Source organism: Dermacentor albipictus, chromosome 8, assembly GCF_038994185.2.
Source record: "Dermacentor albipictus isolate Rhodes 1998 colony chromosome 8, USDA_Dalb.pri_finalv2, whole genome shotgun sequence".
In the NCBI taxonomy this organism is placed as follows: domain Eukaryota; kingdom Metazoa; phylum Arthropoda; class Arachnida; order Ixodida; family Ixodidae; genus Dermacentor; species Dermacentor albipictus.
The window spans coordinates 47,253,536-47,279,192 of record NC_091828.1 but is presented as its reverse complement, the minus strand read 5'-3'; the positions used below and the strand labels follow the sequence as shown (position 1 = coordinate 47,279,192).

Here is a 25,657-nt window from a genome sequence, read left to right as displayed (position 1 = left end):
ACGGACTTCTATCGACACTGTGCGGAAATAAACAAGATATATCGCTGCATAGCACAAGTACGACATGCGCACACAACTTTAACTAGTACGTCCCCTACAATATGGAATAGAGGCAGCAATGTAGACAGCTTGGTCATTTTTTAACAGTACTCAAGAGACGGAAGTTGAAAGTATTATTAATCATTCCTGCTTCAGCAATGCCGGCGCGACCAAGACGCGGGTGTGTATCGTCCAGTAACCCGATCGATCGGTGCGATGGTGAAGCGGGAATGAACTCCGGTCATGTTCAATGCATCATGCACATATTCAATTTCTCGGCACGCGTGAACTTCGGCCACTGCTAGCGCATACAACAGACGTGGTTTCCATTCTTAGGCAGCGCACACACAAACGAAACACGAGAAAGAAGACAGGACAAGCACTCGTTGAACTTAAAGTTTTTGTATGAATAAAAGGATTATGTACCGAGTAATTATTAATTTCACGTGGGTTAGATATAGAAACCGTCATACATTCAGGAGTGATCAATAAACGATCTCGCTTCGTTTGCCAGATGTTTACTTCGCTCGGCGCACCGCAGTAATCCATGTCTGTCGTCTGCTTCTTTCGTACCATTTTCTTGTGAATCGGTATAATTTCACTGGTGGCATCAACCTTTTCATGTTTACATTGCTGTCGTGACAGTTAACAACACAATAATAATTTCCGGTCATCCGAAGAGGCGCCGTCGCAAACAAGAGACGTTTCGCGCGCAGCGCGAACTGAACGCGGGCGCGACCGCGAAGGGAAGCGGCGACGGAAACCTACACCTTCTCGCGTGCAGCGCGCGCTCAGCCTGGCCTCCTCTGGCTCAGCGCGAGCGAAGGGAACCGGCGGAAGCAAACCCCCGGGGGATTGGAAACCGTGCCGCCAGGGGAGAAACGAGCGCTGGCGTCTCGGGCGAAACTTGGCGTGCGCTCGTCTATAGGCGTAAAGAGGGCGCCTTTGGTTCGGCGGCGGTCAAGGCGAGGCGGGTGAATAGAAGTAATTTAACGTGCCTTTTAATGTAGGTATTTTGCAAATGGCCCTAGTTGAGGCAAAGGAAAAGCCCATCGTGATCGATATCAGTTCCTTTGCGACGCCGGCGTGGTATGGTCGGAGCGATGTAGGTGTTTGGTCATGTATTGTAGCAGCAATTTAGGCATTTCTGCTGCTGCTTATGCGTGTGCTCTATAGAGCTGATTCACCGATACACGAAGACCTTCCATGCACACGTGGGAGCGTAAATACTCAAGGAAAACCCCAACCAGCACTTTGCTTGAAAATCCCATGGCGTTTTCTTCATTCTGGGATGTCAATGTTACTGCCACTTCTGCAGTGTCATGTGAAGTGACAGTGAATTAATATTGCCGCTGTCCATGTTTTAAACTGCACACTCAACCATTAGCGAACAGCTCAGGAACACAGCACTGCGCCGAAGTTCTCTCTGTCTCTGAATTATAATAAAAGGTATGTGCTTTTGCGTCATTTTTCATGAACATAATATGTCTGATAGCAGTTTTCTGTACAGCTTTTTGGCGGGTTGTTACAATCGCAATTGTCATGACGTGGAAAGTTTTAAAAACGATTTTCTTAGATACTTGAACTACGCTGCGTCATGCGGTTTACTTGAAGCTGCTATAAACACTGGCTTTTGCAAAAGTCACGATGACTTATTGTGTGGTAAATAATGTACGATCATGAACTCATTCTTTACTCTTTCGTAGTGAGGCTGTACAGGATGAAAAGTGCGAAATATTTAGCGTATGTATAGATTCACACCTGCGAGCCTATATCAATATTTTCGTCTTAGTTGTTTAAAGCACACATCTGAGTATCAGACAGCAATGCACAGCCAACTGCAACTCACTTCATTATTCTTACAGGATAGTATGCCCAGAATCCCACAGGAACAAGCTAAAAAAAAAAACATATCCATTATAGCCTAAGGTGCAACTGCAACTAACGCCCAGAATGCTGAAGCACCCTCGCATAATTAGCCTCATTCACGATGTCCGCAAGTTTGACTGATTGACTGTAATAAATGTATGGTGCAGTCTTCATGACGTTTCTGATTTGTTACACATTTTTGCTCAGTAGCTCCTATCACATACTGTGGCTTCAGCTGCACAGCGCGTCAAGAGCTTATTATTTATCAATATATCAGTAAGATAGCATAGACATTCATAAAGCGGCCGACGTTAATAGGGTCCAAAAAATGAAATGAATAGCTGCGGCGTTGAACATTTAAAGGCGTATACTGGGTGATTTAAAAATATCGATTTGCAGGTCAGTATTAATTTGTAAGCAGTGTTGAACACGTTCTTATTCAAACACGGTTACTGATGGTGGACTTTGTTTCTAACATATCTAAAAACCTATCGTTGGTGAGAGGCTTGAAACAACTGAGAAACTACCGATAAGGCCGTGCAAAAACGTGTTTCTGTTCAATCTAGGTGGCCAGCTGTTGGCGCAATGTTATTATGGTGTCTAGCGAAAGCGCTAGCGAATTGGTAATGGGATGTTTGCATGTAATGTGGGAGCACGCTTCAATTTAATAAATGTTAATATGAGGTGTAAAGAAAATTCTCTCAGACCGTTAGTAGGAAGCTGACAGAGAGCCTATAAACATACTTCAATTTAACGAAAGGTAATAGGAGGTCTACAGATCTGTTACTAGACCATATGTTGGAAGTTGACAGACAGCCGATGAACACAAATCAAAATAATGCTGTTGGCCAATTGTTTCTAGGGTGGTACTAGGGAGTTATTAGGAAACCTAAATACCGTCGGAACAATGCCAAGTAACTCTTGGTAGGTTCTAGTAATAGTCTAATGACGGTCTAAAAAATGGTTGACAAATATTTTTAAAGCGCACACAGGCGACCCGGTACCGAAGGTAGGTCAGACACAAGATGGAGCTATGCCATTCCGGATGCAATAGCCATAAAACCTAGTGCGGCACATTGTTGGGACGATGTGAATATTGGTCAAGTATGCACCAAAAAGGCCAACAGAAAGTTCTTCTAGACTATAAAAATGTTGCTAGATATGTTTATAAAGGAGAAAAACCGTTTTGGAATTCAGTTGCATCTCGAGTTCTCGAGCGCCAATTTATTTCCAGCGAATAGTGGCGTTTCGCTACAGTAAATCAATGTCCCTGGAAACCTTTCTGAAGCTTCAATGTTTTGAAGAATGCAGGATTGTTCACCTAAAGCTGCTTTAAGGATTTCCACAGAACCTTGCCGGGAAAGATGACCCAGCTGGCTTGTGGTCACAATACGGGATTATCATTCTTAAGTCGCAAAAAATTTTAAAAATTGCCTGCGGCAGATAGCATAATTGTTGTTCTTCAGCTGGACTATTACAACCATTACAACCATAAAATAGCGGTATAACCATATAACCATAACCATATAGCCATATAACCATATATAACCATATAACCATATAACCATATAACCATATAACCATATAGCGGTATAACCATAAATAACCATAAAATAGCGGTACAGATGCACGAATAATTAAAAAACAATTTTTTTACCAATTATTTACATTATGGCGAATATTGCAATTTACTAATTATAGCCGTTGAGCTTTAAACGCACCCACTTGAAATCAATTTCCTCGAACACAACAGCTTCAAGATATTATATTCCAAAGTGTGCGACGGAATGCAGTGGCCTTCCAGTTTATTTTGCAGCAATGCATAAAATGGCGCTTTGTTAAAAAAATAGGTTCCACTACAGGGGCTTTCACTGCGAGTTTGAAACGCATACCTCGAAACTGGTCTCATTGAGGATATTGATTTCATGTGTATAAGCTTTGCAAGCTCAGCGGCTGTCAGTGACTATAATTCGTAAGTTGCAATATGTTCCATAAGATAAAGAACCAAATTCTTGACCTTCTTTCTGTGTAATATGTTTTTTCAATTTCTTGCGCAAATAATACCAAATATCCTAATAATCCAACTCAAGGACTGGAAATATGTTAGGTGCTGCGTGCAATATTTAAACTCACGCAAAATTTTAAAGTGATCACTCCGTCTACAACTATTCTGTCGACATTCCAAGGAACAATAAGCTTTTTCCTTACATTACACTTCTAACAAGTATTCACTCGGATTCGTAATTCTGACCGATGGGTTAGCATTTCGCAAAATGCGTTGAAAGATTGCTTGATATTTTTTAAAGAATTGGTGAGTTCTCCACTGCACGCCAACCTGATTTATTCAAATAAAAATTAATTTCGAATTAAACTGGTTTCTCTGGGACTACTTGATGTCAAGGAACGTATTTTACCGGCAGTTTTTCAGGAGCAGGATCGCGGCGCTGATAAAGACGTAGCAGGAATGTTATCCTTAAGGAAAGTTAGATAAGGACGCTGATGCGCCGCTGGGCTGACTTACCATGGCCAAGTTGAAAATGCCGCCCACAGGACCCATGGCTGCTGCATTGTCGACAATTTTGCGAGCGCCTTCCTCCGTAGAGACATCGTCGTTGCTTACGAGCACTGTGGCTCCCAGGTCGCTCCACCGCTGAAGACAAAGCCTCTGGTAGCCCGTACGCACACCGCTCCTGGAGACCAGGAGCATCTTGCGGCAGCCACGTGACACCATCCACTCGGCGAGCTCCAGACCGAAGCCACCAAGGCCACCGACAATGACGTAAGACTTGTGTCGGTAGAAGCAGGGACACGCCACCGCTTCCACTGTCAGCGAAGGCGCGCGGGTCATGTGCTCGCTCTCTTCCGTCCGCATCTGTAAGCACTCGTCATCAGTGTTGTCCCATTGAAGCGTTCTAGCAAAGAGCAGACGTTCGAGAAAAGCTAGAGGCGACATGGCGGGTAAGCCACGAACAAAAAAAAAAGCTGCTTTGTTCAGCAATGTAACTTTCTGAAATCCTTATATGCCTTCGTAATAAAGCGTGCTAGACTCGAATTCGTCTCTTTTGGCCTAAACTGGCGCTTTCAAGACATTGCCGTTACGGATGTCTCCAATATTCTATCTATTGTTGCATTAGTAATTTACGTTCATGATAACAGTATCCATAACAAAATAATTGCGATCACTGGCGAGTCGCAGTCACATGCCTTTTTCGAAACTGCAAAGAAAAAACTTGCCTTCAGTTTGAAATTGGGACTCTCCAACCTTTGACATGGAGGGTCCCGGTTCTATATCGCGTGGCATAAAACATGTAAGTTACATCCCTGTGGGAATCACATAGAGTCGTTACTATATCTGTTTGCGTCGGTGGTAACCTAATCTACTTACACCACCAGACCCTTCGCTAACATCAAAACAAGCTCCCTTTACTGCATAACGCACCTGGATCAAGACCTTGCCAATTTGTTTTCCAGAGGCCATAAAACGGAACGCCTTCTCGCTGTGCTCTCGGGTGAACATGGTGACATCCAGCGGCTGCACGACGCCGGATTTTATTCCCTCGTTGAGAAGCTCTCCGACACGGTGCTTGTGAGCCAGAGCAGTCGTGTCAGGGAGCAGCAAGCTGTCCAACATGACCCCGTGGAAATTGGTGTCTTGTAGGAACACGGACATGCCCAAATTATTGTTCTCGAATAGGTCAAACTTTCCGATCTCCACGAAACGGCCGTGAGTTGCCAAGCAGCGCACGCTGGCCTGCAGCTTCTCTTCAGACAACGAGTTGAGCACCAAGTCCACACCTAAGTTGAAGAGCAGAAATATACAAAGGCGTCGATAACAACTTTGTTACATTAGTTTTGATGCGCGCATTGCTATCGCGTCTAAAGAGAGCGCTATGTATCAGCGATCGTCGGATGACGTGGTGCTACGTTGAGCTTTGATAGAACTCAATTCATAAAATAGCGCAGAAGGAACGGGACAAAGAAAGACGACATGGACGGAGTGCTGAGTACGAATAGCAAGGTTTTGTTGCTTTGGCCGTATCTAAACAAAAATTCATGCATACGAAGCCCACCATTCAAGAAAACAAAGACAAAATATCGAAGAAACATACAAAAGAACAAGATTGAAACACACGCCAAACACATTTCAAAATTTACTTGGACAGAACGAACACCGATAATGTACGTCCTCACTTGCGGAAATAAGCGCGCGCAAGGCGGTGCGCTTATATCGGCAGCGCTTGTGCTGTCGTCTTGTCGTCTCGTGTCCCGTCTACATTTTTCGTTGTTAACACCAGGATGGAAAACGAACAAGCCCAAGCTGCTATTCTAGAGAATTCTTGCCGCGAAAGCTCCTATCGCGGCGCGCGTTCTTAAGCGCGCCGCCTTGCGGGCTTATTTCCGCAAGACAGGACGTACCTATACCTGCCTATACGCAATCTGAGCTGGATGCCTCCTTTGCCTCCAAATATATGACCTAGCAGATTTTACAGTGCACATGCTCAGAGACAAGGTGGAGCGCATATAAAACATTAAGGCACATTTTTTCTCATGATCAATGTCGATCTTAAAGCGATAGAAGTGAAGCATTGTGACGACACCTTGATGCCACCGCCGAAACGCGTAATGTTATAGGCGTAACCTGCAATCTCACTGCTCTCTCGCGCTTCCCTTTGGATGCGCTGCACTATTGTGGTGCCCGGCTTTGAATTGTATTCTTGTCTTCCAACATACCATGGCCTCCGGCATTGAAGTGGTGGCTCGGCGATGCGTATGAAATTGTAGATACTGGAGTTACTGCAGCCAAGCAACGAAGTAAGAATAGGTGGGGTGAGTAAATGACGCTGACGAGGCGCTTTGCGGGCAGATGCAGCTGCAATTCTTTTTAAGAAGCACGCCATCCGACAGCGTGTACAAATTAAGAGCGCTAGTGTCCCTGTATAACGTAACAAAGTGCGCAGAGTTTCGCCTACAGCAATTGTAAGGACACTCTTGGTGCATTGATGACGCTGTTCATGAAACTTCACAGCGATTCTTGTCGCCGTGGTGTTCCGTCGCTGCTTGCCACATCCTGCATATAATAATGAAACCGTGCGAGGCTGGGCCGATGATGGTGGCTCTATGTCGCGCCCGCAAGGAAAGAAAGCGGGCAGGAAGCGCGCAAGGCACCCAGGCGAGGGGAGGAGGGTGGAATTCTGCTCCGGCGGCGCTGCGTATAGCGAGGCCGCCTGATCCTATCTTGAAATCGATCTGCGATGGGGACAGACTACGTAGAGTGCCGATAGCTTCATTTGTGCGGCGGTCTTGTCGTTTACTTCGTGCTGAACCGTGAAGCAGCCGCAGGTAATTTCGCTTGCTGCTGATGCCGCGCTTTCCCTCAGCAACGTTGTGACAGCGAGTGAGTGTGGTCATGGAGTTAGGTGTGTTCATGTCAGCTTGTGTAAGCGAATGTTGAACAATTTTGTGCGGCCGATAAAACTATTTGTCATACTTTGCATAACTGTCTACTAATTTTCTATAATAATCGATGCTTCGCCTTTTCGAAGAAACTGCGTCTTTTTCTTCCGAGGCTAGCGGTCATGCTTCTAGTGGGCCATAACTTGTTCTAAAACGTAAAATCGATCATCGAGCCGCACAGAGGCATACTTCACGGACACCACGCCGATATCTCACTACCTTCAATGCCAAAATTAATTCAATCATCTGCTGCTGTAACGCGACTAGCATGATACGAATTAATGTAATGTATGATTAGCATGATGTGACGTAAAAAATATGGACGCATGACATATCATGACATAAAGGACATGACATGATTGACATGATTGACATGATCTCATGAATAGCATGTATCACATATAACGTAGTAGCATCACCTGACACGCTTAGATAAGAAGAATGACATTAGATGCAAAACATGAAATCCAGACAAAACCTGCCCATATGAAATCATATTCAGGTCATGGCTTACAAACATGACATTACATGCATGCGTGGAATGAATGACGTGGCATGTGAGGATTATATGCCACGCCAATACTCCTCGTGTGCCAATGCGTGGTCTAAATAGGCGACAAAAGAACCAACGAGCCCCACGGAACAAAACTGCTTCCCCGGGGCTCATGCGCTGCTATTGTAATGAAACCATCTGCTGCTATTGTAATGCGCGTGCCATGATACGAATGACATGTAATGTACGAATATCATGATGTGGAATAAGTAATGCGCATGCATGACATATCATCACATAAATAATATGGACGCGTGTACTTTTTTTTCTTTATCGGCCGACCACGTTTCACCGCCCAACAAATGTTATCACAGGTCGAAGGACGTGCCCGCATGTGTCAGAAGTTTCTGTAATGTTATCGATGGTGTCAATCGCAGTATGTCACCAAACCTTGCGTAATGTGATTGCATGTATGCAAGGCTCGAACAGTGTAGAATTTTGTGGAAGACACGCGGGTGCCAGCGATTACTCTGGAACATTCGACGACTGATCTATAAAAGCCGACGCGCTTGACCCGCTGATCAGATTTCGACGCTCGCCGATTGTGTTCGCTGTTGTCGCCGTGCTTTAGGTGTAGCCTGTTTTCCTGGGGACAGGTTCGGCCAATAAACATTCGTTTCGTCTTTCACAGTATTGCTACTGTGTTTTTTATGACTACCACGTGACATGTGGTGGAGGTGCTTTACGCTCATGTACCGGACGCCCTCGACAAGCCGTGATCGAAGCCCGCACCACAAAGACAACACTAATGTCGTCCCGCAACATCGAGCAAGCCGCAGGTTAAATCAGCTGCCTCCGGAACACGAACTTCTACCAGAGAGGACCAAGAAGGTCGAGGCCAAGACAGCCCCAATGGCAGCCGCAGCGGCCCCAATAGTTTTGCAGCAGCCCAGAGGGCCACCGACGTTCCGCGTTACCACATTCGAAGACCCGGAAAATTGGCTGGAGACGTATGAGAGGGTCGATATGTTTAACAGCTGGGACAGCGACCACAAGCTGCGACATGTCTATTGCGCATTGGAAGACGCAGCCAGGCCGTGGTTCCAGAATCGAGAAGCTACACTGCCAACGTAAGACCTGTTCCGAAGCGGCTTCCTGCAAACATTTACAAGCGTCGTGCGAAAAGAGCGAGCCCAAGCTCTACTAGAAGCAAGAGCGCAGCTGCCCAATCAGAATATCGCGATATTCACGGCGGAGATGGCCCGTCTATTCCGCCACGCCAACCCAGAAATGTCTGAAGAGAAGAAAGTCCACGTACTCATGAGTAGTGTGAAAAAGGAACGTTTCGCCGGAATGCTAAGAAGCCCACCGAATACCGTGCACGAGTTTCTTCGCAAGGCCACGAGCATAGAGAAGACACTCGAAATCCAGAACCTGCAATTCGACCGCCGCACCAACTCAACGAACTACGCCGGAGTTCAATCACTGGTCACCAATGACCAGTGCGAGACTATCAGGGCAGTCGTACGAGAGCAGCTTCAGAAGCTCTTCCCTTCATCGCAGCTCCAAGTGGCTGGCCTCAATCGCCGAAATCTTTAAAGAAGAGGTCCAGCGATCGCTTGGAGTGCCCGAGGTGCAGCCACAATCACCGCAGCCCCAGCTGGAAGCGATTGACCTATGCCGCTGTCACCCACCATCAAGGTCCCCTCCACCGCCGACCCGGGGCCCTGTAACGCCGCAATTGCGTCGTCCCCCGCCGCCGCCAATAGCACGCCCTTCCGTCCACCAGCGCAGCTAGCCGAGGAAGAGAGACGTCTGGCGCGCTCCTGACCACCGCCCGCTCTGCTACCACTGCGGAGAAGCGTGTCACATTTACCGACGATGCCCTTACCGGTAGATGGGACTGTGAGGGTTCGCCGTTAACGCGCCGCATCAGCTTGGTGAACGACCTCGCCACCCCGCCGCTGCTCAGTGGAGCTCTCGACGACCGTCCCATTCGCCGTCTCCAGGCCGCTACCTGTCGCCGCAGCGCCGTCCATACACTAGCCCAGCCTGGGGCCGCTCTGCGAGCCCATATCTGCAAACCTTAAACCAGCAGCCGATGGAGGTGTGGTTGCTGTTCGTCGAACTGACGAAGATTCTCCGCTGCAGACGAAGACGCCGATGAGACTATCTGGACGACGTAACAGCGACACAGCGCCGTCCCGACGAAGTCTGGAAACAAACAATACGCCGGCGAAAGACGACTTCACGATGCCACGTACCAGCCACAGGCCAACGCGACGCAACCATGATCCAATGCCAAGACCTAACTGTAACGCAAGACAAAGAACCACCGATCATGACGTGTTTCTCGACGGCCACGCGTTCACCGCCTTAGTCGACAGAGGGGCCGATTACTCCATCATGAGTAGACACATCACCGCCCAGTTGAAGAAAGTTAAGAGTGCATGGGGAGGCCATTAAATTCGGACCGCTGGAGGACACCTCAACAAGCCGACTGGAATCTGTATGGAATTACCCTGCCAACTTCGTTGTCCTCCAAAAGTGTTCACGAGACGTCATTCTCGGCATGGACTTCCTGAACCAACGAGGCGCAATCACCGAGATGAAGACGAAATCGATAACACAATCGGAAGATCAAGCGATACCGCCGGAGAGCCCTCGTAGTCACCACGCCTTGAGTGTGCTCGAAGATCAAGTGAGCATGCAGCTTCGCTCCAGCGCTATCATTTCCGTCAGCACCGAAGCGCCTGCTGACGTAGAAGGCGTCATCGAGGGTGACCAACGTCTACTACTGTGCCGTGAAATTTGCGTCGAAAGAAATATCGCTTGACTGCACGGAGGAAAAAGGAAAATGTTGCTCACAAACTTCAGCCAGGAGTTCAAGCACATAAACAAGGGCATGACGATCGCACACAACGGGGAAATTTGGGAAACCAGCAATGCGTTTGTGCTCCCGGATTCTAACGTATCTGTCCCGACGACCATACTTCTCGAACCAGACATCGACATAAATACAAGTCTCCCCATGATTAAGAAGCAACAGCACAGAAGTCTGCTTCGATGTTACAAAGACTGCTTTTCGACGTCATCGATGATTCGACTAACACCAGTCTCAAAGCATCGCGTAATGACCGAAGAGTGCGCTCGACCACTCCGCTGGAGCCCTTAGCGAGTTTCGACGCGAGAATGTGAAGCTATTCGGGAGCAAGTCGACTAAATGCTGCGCGACGACATTAGTCAACCGTCGACAAGCCCGTGGGCATCTCCTGTAGCCTTTGGGAAGAAAAAGGACGAAACCCTACGTTTCTGCGTCGATTACCGTCGACTTAACAATATCACGAAGAAGGACGTATACCCCCTCCCACGGATAGACGACGCATTGGATCGGCTCTGCAAGGCTAAATATCTCGTCGATGGATATCAAGTCTGGCTACTGGCGAGTAGAAGTCGACGAGAGAAATCGCGAAAACACCACCTTCATCACGCCAGACGGCCTCTACGGCCTCTACGAGCACTGGCTGTATGACACTACTCCCACATATTATTGTGCTCAAAATCTCAGTTTAGGTTAGGCACACTTCTAACTGATGTTCTTGAAAAAATGGGTAATAGATCCCGAATTAGTTTCTTTCTATGGTTCTGATGAATTTTATATATATATATATATATATATATATATATATATATATATATATATATATATATATATATATATATATATATATATATAAACGTGTCGATCTTTAGCACTATCATATCTCCCACGGGGAACTTCGTAGTGTAGCGAAGCAGCGGAACACTATAGTGGGCCATCCTTTCCAGCGCTTTAGAGTGCATCAAGCGCTCCAGCGGTGCTACCCGTAAACGCCGCTTCTGCTGGGAATCTGCACCCGTCTCTAACGGTCGGTCCCAAACGCCCGTGACTAACAAACGCATTTACACGTGGTGGATGTCGCTTAGCGTACAACGTCAACCCTGCAACTTCTATCCCATATCCTACGCTCAACCATGCCTGATGACGCATCCCAGCCAACACTTCTTACTCCATCCCTGCAAGCGCCTACTAAGTCGGTCCTGTGCGCTGGTGTGCCTCGCCACGGGGACCGTACCATTTTCAGCGCTGCAGACGACACTGATGTCGAGGACTGGCTGACGGCATATGAAAGAGTAAGCGCCCACAACCAATAGGATGGTCCCGCCATACTGAGCAACGTACTTTTCAATCTCGCGGCTGTCGCCAACCTCTGGTACAACAACCAAGAGACCGACTTTCCTATGGGGTCCTCGGACGTTCAAGACCTCTTTAGTGGCTGTGTTTGGTCGCCCTGCTGTGCGCTAGCTTGGAGCAGGATCGCGTTTCCGAGAACGTGCACAGCAGCAGGGTGAATCATTTAGCAGCTCTGTTGAAGAGGTACTGGTCTTGTGTAAAGAAAGTCAGTGCAACGATATCGAAGTCCGACAAAATCAGAAATGTCTTACAGAGGTAGATAACGATGCTTTCAACACTCTAATTACGTGTTCTCTGACACCAACTGCGTGTTGTCGGACGCCGACTGTTACACATCGCGTCAATACTGCCCTGCAACCACCATTGCGGCAACGTCCGTATCACTTATCTCCTGCAGCACGTCATGTAATCAATGAACAAGTCGACGTCATGCTTCGCGGGGAGGTGATTCAATCTCCCAACAGTCCATGTGCATCCCCTGTCGTCCTAGTCATGAAGAAAGATGGTTCTGTGCGGTTTTGTGTAGACTACATCCGCCTGAACATGATCACTCGCAAGGACGTCTGCCCTCTCCCGCGCATAGACATGGCGATTGACAGTCTACAAGGCGCAGAGTTCTTTTCACCTCTAGATTTGTGCCTCAGCGTATTGGCAAGTACGTATGGTAGACGCAGAACGGCCGCAGAGAGATTTTCTCGCACCCGCCGGTGTATACGAATTTAACGTAATGCCTTTTCGACTTGGCAATGCGCCCGCAATATTTGGGCACATGATTGTGACTAAAAAGGCAGATGACTAATAAACTATTGTGACTAATAAACGCATTTAGAGTACATTCTTCTTTCGTTTTTTTGACTATTGGTTTTTGTTCATTGACGTATTTTTACTGTATGACTGCTCAAAGTTTCACGAATCTACAGCCGGCTACCGCTGCTTATATCTGCGTTTTCCTGTGTGCGCTCACACGAAAGCATGCTGTTGCTGATGCAGTAGTAATATTCAAGTGCATACTGCTTTACGATGGTGTCACACGTTGGGGACAGCTACCCGTCAAGGTACTGCATGTAGCAACTTTGATGTAGCTGTCCTTTGCTTTTGATGAATGAAAGTAAACACAACTTGTCTTCAAACAAAATAGCAATACCGCAGTCTCGCCATGAAGCGTGCGCCAGCTGTACACGCTGGAGCAATAGTGGCGAGACTGGGAATGCGCCAACGAAGGCAGCGATATCAGTGAAGAAATCTGCGCATCCAATAAGTCACCATTTCCAGAAGTGTTCGCCTCAGCATGGAGCAAGTGCATTGATGCTGAGGACACGCCGTTGTGGACTTTCCATGAAAGTGTCGCCGAAGGACTTTGGGTGATTACGTTTCATGACCCTTGTGTCCTTCATAGCAGCCCCGACGAACATCATGTACTGTTCAATAGGAAACACTTGCATCTAAAAAGGGAAATGGCTTCTGGTGCTGTCGGCATTAATTCGCTTGCATCGTGATTAGCCGAAAAAATGGACATGATTGAAAAAGTTGCCAATTCTGATTTTTTTTGTGTGTAGGACAAGTTTTGAAGGAGTACTGTGCCATGGCGCCCCGCATTGGACTACGCTTACTGTGAAGCGATGTAGAGACACATCAAATGGGCATTGTTGTCATCTGTAGGAGCCATTTGTCGGTTATACAGTGGATTAGCTGACACTTTGAAGGTCTATTGGGACCAGTAAGTTTCAAGACCTAGGAAGAGGCAACATCTGAAGTTAATCAGAGTCTCCGTACTGCCATCTGAGCAAAAAGAGGTTGAAACTTTGTGTCAAGCTAGGGGAACGCCTTAGCAGTCAGGCAGATGACTGTTAAAGTGCAAAAAAACTAATTGCGAAACAACTCCAGGACAGCACAAACAAAATAATGAAGCAGCAGGGCGAAGGGGCTTAAGGAAAGCCGTAAACGCTTGACGTTCTCTCATCATAGATGCTTTCTTTCGAAAAATTCGTCTCTATTATTAAGTGAACGAATAGAAAGAACGCGAATTATTCTGATACCTTGGTTCGACCATATGGGTTAGTCTCACATCTGACAACTGTAAACTCGAGAAGGATTTGATGTTCGGGTCTGGTTCATCACGCGAAACAGCTTTGTTGGAGCAATGCGATAGCAGATGACAATCTTATCCTTGCTTTTTCAGTTTTTCGTGGTAAATACTTTGAGACACTATGGGTATTTGACTGGAAGGTACCAGCAAAGGGGACGCTAGAGCTCAACTGCCGCTTGAGTGCACTGTGCATTTAATATGGCCGGCGATGCCATCAATAATGTTTGCGGCAGTGTATCTACGAATACAGCAAGGTGGAAGGAGTTGGAAATCAATGGTGATATACAGAAGGTGATGACTGCATTTTAACACCCAACAGATGCATCGAGAAAAGCGAACGTGTTTGCAGACACTCGACATCCCTTGAACACTTGGCAAGCTTATTCAGAATCATTTATACGGCGAGAAAATTCTGAAGGGAAAAAGGAGTGCTTATAAAATCACTATGCTGCAATGGCCTTTTTCTATCAGATAGAAAAACATTGTGGCGAAGTTCTAGTATCACCAAAGTAGACACGCAATCGTGGGAAAACCTTACCCATGTTTAGATTATAGTAAAGCTGGCAACGCAACGTTTTACTAATGGTGTCGCAAATGACGTGAAGGTTCTGTTCGTACAGGCAGGGGGAGCACGTAGAGTGCGCTATGTTGAATGGCCGGCTTAGGTTGCTATTTCTGTAAATGCTTCTTCGATGCATTTCACTGCGCGTTTCCTGCAGAATGACTGACACTGATAGGCAAGGACTTAGTGTCCTTCAGAAAGGACCACAGTATCCCAACTATTCGAAACAAGAGTTTTGCGTGTTGAAATTCACAAGCACCTTTCTTCTAGCGCCATCCACTGCTGAAGGATTGAGGATAGTGCCGATGTATGCTAGAGACCTGTCAGCTCATCTTCTAGAGCTCTGTGGATTCAAGCACGTGCACACAGCAAGAATTAAGAAGGACTCATGTCATTATTTCTTTGGAATAATCAGACAAGCGGTTGACTGAAATGTGCGTCCCAAGTTCCCTACCTTTTTGCAATAGTAGGGCATGTTTTTGCTATACACACTGCTCAAACCACGACGATTCTAGAACTTTGCACCTCCTAAAAAGAGGTACTCTTTTTACCTGTCACTGATTTCTGGAACACGTGTACATCAACAGCTATGTAGGCCGTAAAAAAGCTAGCTAAAACAAACGCTCTATGGGACTTTTGATAGATTTAAAAAATCCTTCTCTATTGTCTTCCGTATTCTTGAAATGATTAACTGAAGAACACCATTAGTTTTCAAAGAGCTTTTTCACTGCTTCCGTTATCTCATCGGCGGACTCCAAATTGCACTACATTATTAATTTCTTGTTAATTTGCCCAATGTGCAGCACATTCGTTCGTTTCCAGCACATTATGCAAATTATCTATTGATGGCCTTAATGTACCGCTAAGTTCTGTATGTTGCCTTCAGTATTTGGTTCAATGGTACCAAATTTTTTCATGCTTATTAGTTTGAAAGAGCGAGATTTTGATGATTCTTTCAGACGCTCAAAGTCAATGGAGATCTTTTTATTTTGCTTGCTTGATGTACAGAATCCTCTTCCTCACCCAGAAAAGTTTTTTTCGGCCTTGCAGCGACCCTACAGAAAAAGACCGTGTGCCCTATGCATACAAAATTTTGAAGATTTTTACCTCTTTTTGCAGGCAAGTTATTGTAGTACTAACATTCCGCTACTGAAGCTACTAAAATTCCTCTTTACCACATCCTTTTCCAGAAATGTAGTCGGTGTCCAACGTGTTGGCAAGAGGCTGCTGAGCCGCAACGCTTTGCAGGCAAGCCAAAAGATCTGCTTAATTATTTAGGTACGAACTGCGAATGCAGGCTTCTTGGACGAGTGATTATTGGTTGTAATACGGTATCAAAAATATTGAGTACCAGGCTACGAAAGTGAGATGCCTTGGTGGAGGCTTCGGCATACAACTGTAGTATGCAGAAGCGCGCTTTCGTGTCATTCTGCCCTTCTCTGGGTTTGTGGCCAACAGCAGAATTAGAGAGAATACGACCATAGCATTCTATGGCATTTCTCCTAATTTCTCGCTTCTACCAGCTCTTTCACATTTATTTGCCGCTTTACATTTCTCAGTGGCATCCTGTACCCTGTGTCTCGTTCACAGATGAGCGGTTCTCCGATTTACGACAACGCGATAAATTTTTCTTTAATTCATATGTTCTTATAAGAAATATTCATTTGGTACATATAATAAGATCATCAGGAGTTTAATAAAGGTGCTGATGTGTAAACGTAAGGAACTTTATTATCTAATAGAAATCCAGTTATAAACACTGTTTGATTAGTCGCTCTAGATTAAGTAATTCCCCAGACGATAAAGAGAACGCTTGATCTACTCGGCCCATATTTACATCCTTAAGGCTCGATATGAATGGAAGTTACCCATACACATGGTCTGTTCAGTCTTTATGTTATGCCACGAGCGCCGAATATTGGTTTTTGCCTCACCGCGAAATGTACTTACCCCGGCCTTTCGTTTCACTCATGATGTGTTCTTCGAAGGAGAGGTCTCGTGAGTTTGCAAAGTTTCGATCTTCTAACACTGGAAAGCGCCGCTTGAGAAATTCTCTCTTCTCCTCAGATCCTGCAGAGCAAAAAACGTTTGAAAAAGATTCTGAAGCCATGGTAAGAGTCATGTTTCGCAAGAAAATAAACCAGCAGTTGCTAAACTCGAGTTCCATTCGATATGAAGAACATCGCTTACAAATGAGTAAATCGGCCGATTTATCTATTGACTTGTCAATAGATGTCATATGATGCAACGGTACTCATGCGAAAAGGTGACCAAATTATTATTAAATCGCCACTTCTGACCAATAAAGTCTGTAGGTACGTAGATCTTATTGTCTAGTCGCTAAATTAAATGCGCGTGGTAACTGGCTACCACGTATCCCTGAATATAGATAACGAAAATATCATTTCTTTCGCGATTGAAAAACCCACCGACTGGTTCTTGGTCGATTGCCCATGCAGGGTAGGCGCAATCCATAGTTCATGAGGCTAGCATGTTGAGTGCGTGTAAAGCCCAATAAACTGTGTCTCTCTGCTGGGCTAAAATGTGTTACGCATGAAGCGGAGAGTGTAGAAGTGTATAGCCGATTCTGTGGTTTCCGAGTTTTACGGCGCCCGGATGTGAAGGTTTCCGATGCTGGCCTCGGAGATCCCGTCTGCCTGAAGCACGCAGCATGCCTTAGTTTATACCGACGTCTCCACTTCGCTGAGCCAACACAACTCGAAGGGTCAAGATGCCACACAGTACTGTCTCCACATTATTTGCACGATTCGGCTACCGAATCATACACCTACAATAAAGCGCGCTACTGCTTTCAGCTTGCTGCTACAGAAATGTTACGTTTCAATTCGCATGTCCATACAGTCCTCGCGCGCTGTCAAACTAACACATGAAAACACAATGTATGTCGCATGTGCGAATCAACGGCGCTCTATGCATTACACAAAGCACGTCAAATTAGAGCTGCAGAGATAGTCTCGTCCCCTGAGTAAACTTTTATGACTCTGCTACAAAGTGAAGCAAGAAGGCTACCGCGAATAATATCAAGCATTGAGGACAACATCAATGTTTCAAATTCTCACTTGCTTGATCCTGCGGACGGCATTTATCCACGCCTGTTTGTGTTTCTCTTTATAGAATGTACCTGTGAAACTGCAACTTGTCGCATAGTTGCATGTGGAAGGTGTTATTGTCACTGCTATGGCACTTCATGACGTATAAGTATCGGGCTTCTTAGCTGCCCGGCGATCGAGCCATCGTTACTCAACAACGAGAACAATAGCAAGTTTGCAAAGATCGCCAGCATGGCAATCGCATGGCAGTGCCGACTAGCTGATAGACGGTGACGCTGCTTTCCGCAGATGAAATAAAATCCTTGGGTTTTACGTGCTAAAATGACGAATTGATCATGACGAACGTCGTAATAGGAGGCTGGTGATTATTTTTGCCCACCTGGGGTTCTCTAACGTCCAGGGTAGTACAAAGTTCTTGAATTTGCCTCCCGTGCATGTGCGGCCACTGTGAACAGGTTTTGATCCCTCAACCTCGTGTAGAGCAGCGCAAAGTCAAAGCTATTATGCCACCACAGCAGGTCGGGCTAGTGGAAGGAGTAGCACTGGCGTCTGTAGGCGAAGTTGTGGTTCGGTTCCTTTAACCTGATCAAGTAAATGCGTGAATACGGCTTTCCCGTAGGAAATGCACATTGACTTTACGTTGTGCATATGTTGTACTATCATTGATTCAAGTCAAATTAAATGGAATTTTAAAACTCCTTGAGCCAGCATGACTAAAATAACTCCCGCTGTGCATTGCTTAGTGGTGTTGATGACGTTAGGATAATTTCTCCTTTATTTCTTTTTACATCAGGTTAAGGTTTTACATCAAGTTTTTTTACATCATGAAGTTAAGGCATAGTGGCTTACTGTGAAAATCACGTTTTGATGTTCGCTGTCGTCAGAGATGAAAGTTTCACATATTTGACTTTGGAGGCCGCTGTCCTCAGAGGCGTAGCCGGGAAACGAATGGTGCACACTAGCCTCGTGCCCCCCAGCTCTCTCTGCCCGGGTCAGCTCAAGGCCATTACTCAGTATAAGTTATACTGTTGTGTTGTGTGGTACAACTTATACGAGTGCTGCAAAGCGCTCAACGACTTCTTTGGTCTCATCGTATATGCTCCTAAGTAGATGACATGGCTATTGGTGCGAAGGGGATCTTGGGTGACACATCCACGTGGGGTAGGAAAGCCTTGGTTAGTACAAGATGAGTCGAAAATACATCCTCGCTCTGAACAAATGCGAGGACGTTCCGGTCAAGATTGGAAGCATGCGAGGAGCTGAAAGTAAGGGGAAGAAGGAGGGGTGTGCTTGTCGGGGACACTGCATTTTCTCTCTCTCACTCGCTGTGACGAAGTGGGCGAGAATAAGTGCATTCAGGCAACATAGTGATTACAAGTACGTGCGGTGGCTCGCGGAACAAAATAGGACAGAAATAGAAAGTAAAAGAGAAAAAAATTACCGACGATTACGTTACTTCCTAATGCGAAATTTGAGCGCAGCAAATAAGCTGTTTCACCTTTTCGATAGATTGAGGCAAAGAAATCGAGCAACACATGTATGCGCTATCACAGAATTTTTTTTTTATTTTTCACACGTATTCCTTTAACAAAGACTCCACTAACAGTTCTTGACAGTCATGAAGGAAGCTTTGTGGTCGGAGAAATAGACTGATATATGTTCGACTTGGTGCACCAATGCTTGATTCTCAAAGACGTTCAGAAAGACGTTCACAACTGGGCCCTTAATGCCATATTTGCCTCCGCCGTGCATCAGTCGTCGCACTTGCATGAATGGGATTCGCGGAGATACGAGTCTTACACTCACCGCATTAAGTTGTGGAAGGTGCGCTGGCCTCGAGGGATATTTGTAACCGTTTGTTGTCGAAATAACAACCAAAACAACCGCGAACGAGACCGACCCAACAGAACCAAACAGGCGCGGGCGAGAGCTGTGGCGCGAGCAGACGATAGTACGAAACGAGCGGATCGGCTGAGACCAGACACGAGTGCGCATCGAGCCGTAAGGAGGGTCCGCATGACACCAGCATCGCGCGCGCACGTCACTGAAGGGGCCGCTCTCATTGTTCTCCGCCATTCGCGGCTCGCGTCCTTCGTCTCCCACTCCAGCGAAGGGGGGCGGAGCTGGTTACGAGGCCGACAACGCCGACGACGACGCGAAACCCAGGAACGGACGCCAAAGAGCTGCGCTCTAAAATGCAACTCAGGGGCTGCATGTTTGCTTTTCTTTTGTCTTTGTTTAGTAACATGCAAGGCTAATGAAGTGAGCTCCCCCATAGGTCACCATTAAGGGGCCTCTGAATAAGGTGCGCCCACAACCTGTGGCAATCTCGGATGCAAAGCTTCTACATTCCCCTAGATGCTAAAACGCGTCATTGCAGCAAACAGTCATTCCAGCAAGAGTAATTAGTTGTACGAACCTTTGCACATAGCTTACAGCTTTGAAAAAAACAAATTAGCGATGTCTATATAAGGAACATTTTTTAACGTTTTGGTGCACACATGTCTAAAGAGGAACAGCTAACAATGGCGTCAGTTTTTCTCGGCATTTCCTACGTCGGCATTTTGTATATTTTTGTCGCCTAGGTGTGCGCACTGGCTGTGTGGTTTTCTTTAAAGTATCTGTGTGTGATTACTGTGGTGCGACAATGACAATCATTTTCGTCAAGAAGATAGAAGACGCAAAGTGAGAAGTACTTATGTCCCGTCAGCGCCTCAGTCCTTTCGCATAACAATCGTCTTGGCTGACTTGTAGGTTTATGACCGACTGTTGCATGGAAGCGTGCACGAAAGAAAGAGCGCCATGCCAGTGGTCCTCACAATACTTCATGTCTTTGGTGAGCACCATCATAGCGCTTTGTGTTCAAACGGCTCTCGTAGCTGAACGTTTATTTTAAATGTGGATGCAAGGTGCCGGAGCCAAAATGATTTGTGCGGTGTCGCTGCTTGCGCCGGTGCGACCCAGACTGCATGTGTAAGGCCTTGCACATTACATCAGTCGAGCGCCATTGTGAGGTACATGTTGGCTTAAGCTGAGCAGTTAGTGACCTAGCCAATATTCATGAGGGTAGCAAATCGGACATGCTGATCACTATTGAACCACACAAATTTAACTGCAACAAACCACTTCAAATAGGGACGCCTCTTGTACTCTTATGCTCATGCCAACCCTCCGCGGTACACCTCAATGTCGCGGCTTCAAATGCCACCGCGGCAGCCGCATTCGATGGCGGCCAAACGCAAAAACGCTTGTGCACTTTTATGAGGAAGGTATAACATCCCTTAAATCCCATGTGAGGAAAATTATTCCAGGTGTCGCCAGCTGCGGCGTGTCCTGCAATTAGATTGTTATTGTGGCACGTCACGTACTCTGCAAGATTTATTTTTTAACTTAATGCTTTGCAAGTGGCATGATTGCCGCATAGCTCCTGCCACAGCGTTTTCTAATAACCATAAAGAGCTCGTCGGTCCTTTTGTTGCATCGCATAACATTTTCATGTAGAAGGGACATGAAGAATCATGATCAAATTGCTTGCTGCTGACTAGTGAATCAACGCGAGGCACGAAATTGAGTCAATCGTGGTCGAGAAATTCGATCACCATCGAAAGTACACATGTGACACCGGCGGTGTGTTAAGTGCGGATCGTGGAACAAAGGGGCCGGCTGACACGTAGTGAAAGACAGGCAGCTGTAACGTCACCCCCCTCCTACAAGCGTAAAAAATAAGTGCTAATAGCGAATGGGATCTATGCCACAACTTCTAATGCTAAATCATTATATTAACCATTGCGCGAAAATCCGGCGTCGTCGTCGCCGGCGTTACCGAGCGATGGTACCAAAAAGGGCAGACGGCGCAAAAAGTTAGAACATGTAAAAAATGCTCAGATTTACATCACATTTTTTAGGAAGGCTGTTGTATCAAAGTAAATTAATGACTTTGAAAAGAAAATTAGGTATATTTCGGTCTGCGGGCTATCGAATGTGAACTTTGAGACGAGCACGCTTCCCTAACGTCGCAGCAGCTCCACACTTCTGGCTGACGGAAGGCGCACCTAGTGCGGTCGTCATCCAACGCGTCACGTAACACCCATCTGGCTGACTTAGTGCGTGCGTCATCGGCCACGTGACGGCTGAGCCAATGGGGAGGAAATGGCGCCCCGTCACGAGCGTATAAAATGAGCGCGCCGTCTCCCGCGCATCACTTGCTTTTTGGATTTCATCATTGTGTCTACTGCGGTAGAATCTCGACACCACGTAATCATCGTACAAAATGAGTGCGCTGCTTCCCGTGTGTCTCTAGCGGTTCGGATTTCACCGGTGCTGTATCCAATGCGAGGGACTGTGAAGCATCTTCCTCAGCGGCAGCTCACAAAGCTGTTGGAATGTACACGCAAACACACTAATCGAATCAGCAGAAATATATCTAACTCATGCCTTAAACATGAATTCAAAACATTTCCCAAAAGGGACTATAATGCTTTCACATTCCCGCACGTAAGCGGTGCGAGCATTTTTTGTCCTATCTCTAACTATTGTTTCGTCTTGGGCTGCTAAAGCACGAGGTCGCGGGGTCAAATCCCGGCTACGCGGCCTCATTTCCAGGAGGCGAAATGTGAAAACAGCCGTGTACTTAGATGCAGATGCTACTTAAAGAGATACTGTAGGTCCAAATTTCTGGAGTCCCCCACTACGGCGTGCCTCCTAATCAGATCGTGATTTGGCACGTAAACCCCATAATTCAATTTCTTTGAATATATTTTCACGTTGCAGAAAATGGCCGCAGTTTGGCTGGAAAGGCGGAGGATCGATTGCGATAGCAAACAAGATTGCCGTGGTTGAACGTGGCTAAACCAAGTTTGTCGAGCGATAGCACGGTTTCGCTGGTTTTGGGGAAGGACGCATACGTTGCTCGGCGCCAACAGTAACTTCCGCATCTACAATTGCACCACAACACAACACACAGACGCTGCTCGGCGCGGCAGCAGCAGCGAGCGAATTCACCTTCATGTTGCGTCTCGCTTCAGTACGAACTAAGCATCGAAAGCACAGCGCATACGAAGCTGCCAGCTCTCGGTGCACTTTGTCCATTGCAGTTTGCTATCGAGATATGGGCGCCCACATGGCGTGTGGTGCAACCCGTAGTGGTCGGTTATGTCCCAGTTTGGCCTTGACCAAGCTTGAAGGCTTTGTTTACGGAAAGAAGCGTTTTCGGAATTTGTACCTAGAGTAGTAGAGCTATCGCTCCAATAAGTAGAAAGCTGTACGAAGTAAAGTTTGTAGTTTCATCGGCCGTATAAACTTGTCAGCACTTGCTTACTAACTAAATTACCAAGTATGGTGCCACAAGCAAACGTGAACACCTCGCTCTGTGAGCGCGGAAAGCCGCTGTGAAAACACTGCAGCGAGCAAGGGTCGCAGCAGCAGCGAGCGAATGGACTTTGGTGCTATCTCTCGCTTCAACGTACGCTAAGAGGCGAAAACTCAGTGCACACGAAGGTACCAGCACTGTGCGCACTCTGTACCCATCGTAGATAGCTTTCAATGTAGGGCACGTGGGGCAGTGCCGGAAGACTGACAGCGCGCTTGCTCTCCATTTTCTTCGATTGCGTGCTCGCGATTAAGCCTGCGTCGTAGGCCCACCCTCGCACGCTTTAACTCGAACGGGCAGCGTACGGGGCGCAGCGACGATGTTATCGCCCTTCGATTTGTACGGAACATAACGCTGACAGTAGAAATGCGCCTGAACCATCCGCATAATTGTGATCTGAATAATATTTGTGCAAAATTATGTGTGTGATCTTGATAAGTTAAAGACCAATGTGTTACTTCAAAACAACTTGACTAAGGTAAAAAAACAAATAACCAAATGAAACGGGTCATACGATTCGCTCTAGTCTAGCTGTGTGTAATCCAAAATTAACTGTACAAGAAACTTTACCTCAGGCCCAACTTGAATGCCTCCTATTGAAATACATGTAAAACGGAGACACCTTCTCTGAGATAGGGATGGGGTCGATTTCAAGGAAATATATTGCATTTGAGAGAGAAATTTAAATTGTAGTGACTGTTGGACGCCGCATTTTGATTTAGGGACGGAATTTTTTATGCAAATTTTCCAATATTGCTAATATTATAAAAAATAAAAGCACAAAGTTCACAAATTCATACCTCTGTACCTAGAACTGATATGGCAGTTCGATAATCTCCATCCATTAGAGCATCCAAAGAGGACAATTTTGGCGTGTCTGTTTATATCTTATGCAAATTCATTACATTGTTTGCAAGAGTTCTGCAAAACTTCTACTTATAATTTTGTGTTACACTTGAACGCCATGCAGAAGATATAAATTTTCTGTGCTTTAGATATACTAATGAGAACAATTTACAGAATCGTGATATCATGTTTTATTTCTGAGGTACAGAGCTGCAAACAAGATGGTTTCGCTTTCTGAAAATTTGTGATTTGCGCCAATATATAACAAACAATTGAAGGCCGTTATCGAAAATTCGCATACAACAATTACTTGATTAAAATTTTGTATTGTGTATGCAAAAAGCTTCATCACCTTTGGTGCAGATGCTACTGAGAAAAACAACTCCTTGTTCCCCATGTATTTAGACAGGATGCGCCTAGCTCTAAAGCTTCGTATATATATATATATATTGACACGTGTACTTATCTTTATCGGGCGACCACGTTTCGCCGCTTGACAACTGTAATCGCTGAGCGAGGGACGCGCCTGAATGTATCCGATGTTTCTGGAAAGTTATCGATGCTTCTACCCGGCTGTCTGTTGTCGCCGAACCTTGTGTTATCTGATTTCATCGCGTAACGCGAATGGTGTAGAACTTTGTGGAAGGCACGCGGGTCCGAACGATTAGTCTGGAACATTCGACGACTGCTCTATAAAAGCCGACGCGCTTGACCCGCTGATCAGATTTTCGACGATCGCCGAGCGTGTTCGCCGCTATCGTTGTGCTATAAGTGTAGCCTGTTTTGTGGGCACAGGTTCGCCCAATAAAAGTTAGTTTTTTTCGTTCACAGTATTGCTACTGTGTTCCTTGACGTCACGACCACGTGACAATATATATACCTCTTTTTAGAAGAAGCTGTTTGGCTTCTTTAATGCTGTAGCATTGCTCATAATGCTTTGTTACTGCTTTTATATTTATTTTCCTTACTTAGTTCATATGATGTTGAGTTTAACCTTCAAAGTTTTTTTAGTTCGGCCAATGTAGTGATTGTGAGAGAAGACACATTGCATCATAGAACTGGCATTACAGCAGGTAAAGTTGTATTTAATTCCCGCCCGGCCATGGTAGCTCAGTGGTTATCGCGATGCGCTGGTGAGCTTGACGTACCGGGTTGGATCCCGATCGAGGCGGTCGCGTTCCTGTGACGGCGGAATACATAAACGCTCTTGTATCGTGCATTTGGGTTCACGTTCAAGAAACTCGGGGACTTAAAATTATTCCAGAGCTTCCCACTATTGCGCGCCAACATCACGCTCACCCAACATCACTGGCTCGTAACACGCCGAATATTTCTGTTATATTTTTCCCCGAACATAATCCCCTTCACTGCTTCTACTTTTCATCTCCTTTTGCTAGTGAATGTAAAGGACGTACGCATACCTTCATATCTGACGCGCAAGTTCAGTACATTTTAATGAAAACGTATAAATTATCAATTCGTAGGAGCTGAAGGTGGTAGTCTTTTGAAGCAGTCGTTGTCATAGATAATACACTTTTCAAAATTGTACATGCTTGAGTAATGGCATTTTGTGTTTCCTACCAGAGCAGCTGTGTAACAAGATCCCATCGAGCTGTCTGTATCAGCCTTACCAGA

The 25,657-nt window shown here is 46.0% G+C and overlaps 1 protein-coding gene across 1 annotated transcript in view; it reads right to left on the bottom strand.

Annotated features, from left to right (window-relative positions):
* LOC135909727 (fatty acid synthase-like) overlaps positions 1-25,657 on the bottom strand; it is a 140,872-nt gene that overhangs the window by 21,705 nt on the left and 93,510 nt on the right. Inside the window, exons 19-21 of the mRNA XM_065441788.2 lie at positions 16,688-16,807; positions 5,348-5,703; positions 4,430-4,780 (exon numbers count right to left, since the gene is read on the bottom strand). Coding sequence (XP_065297860.1) covers positions 4,430-4,780; positions 5,348-5,703; positions 16,688-16,807 — 827 coding nt within the window. The remainder of the gene's footprint in view (positions 1-4,429; positions 4,781-5,347; positions 5,704-16,687; positions 16,808-25,657) is intronic.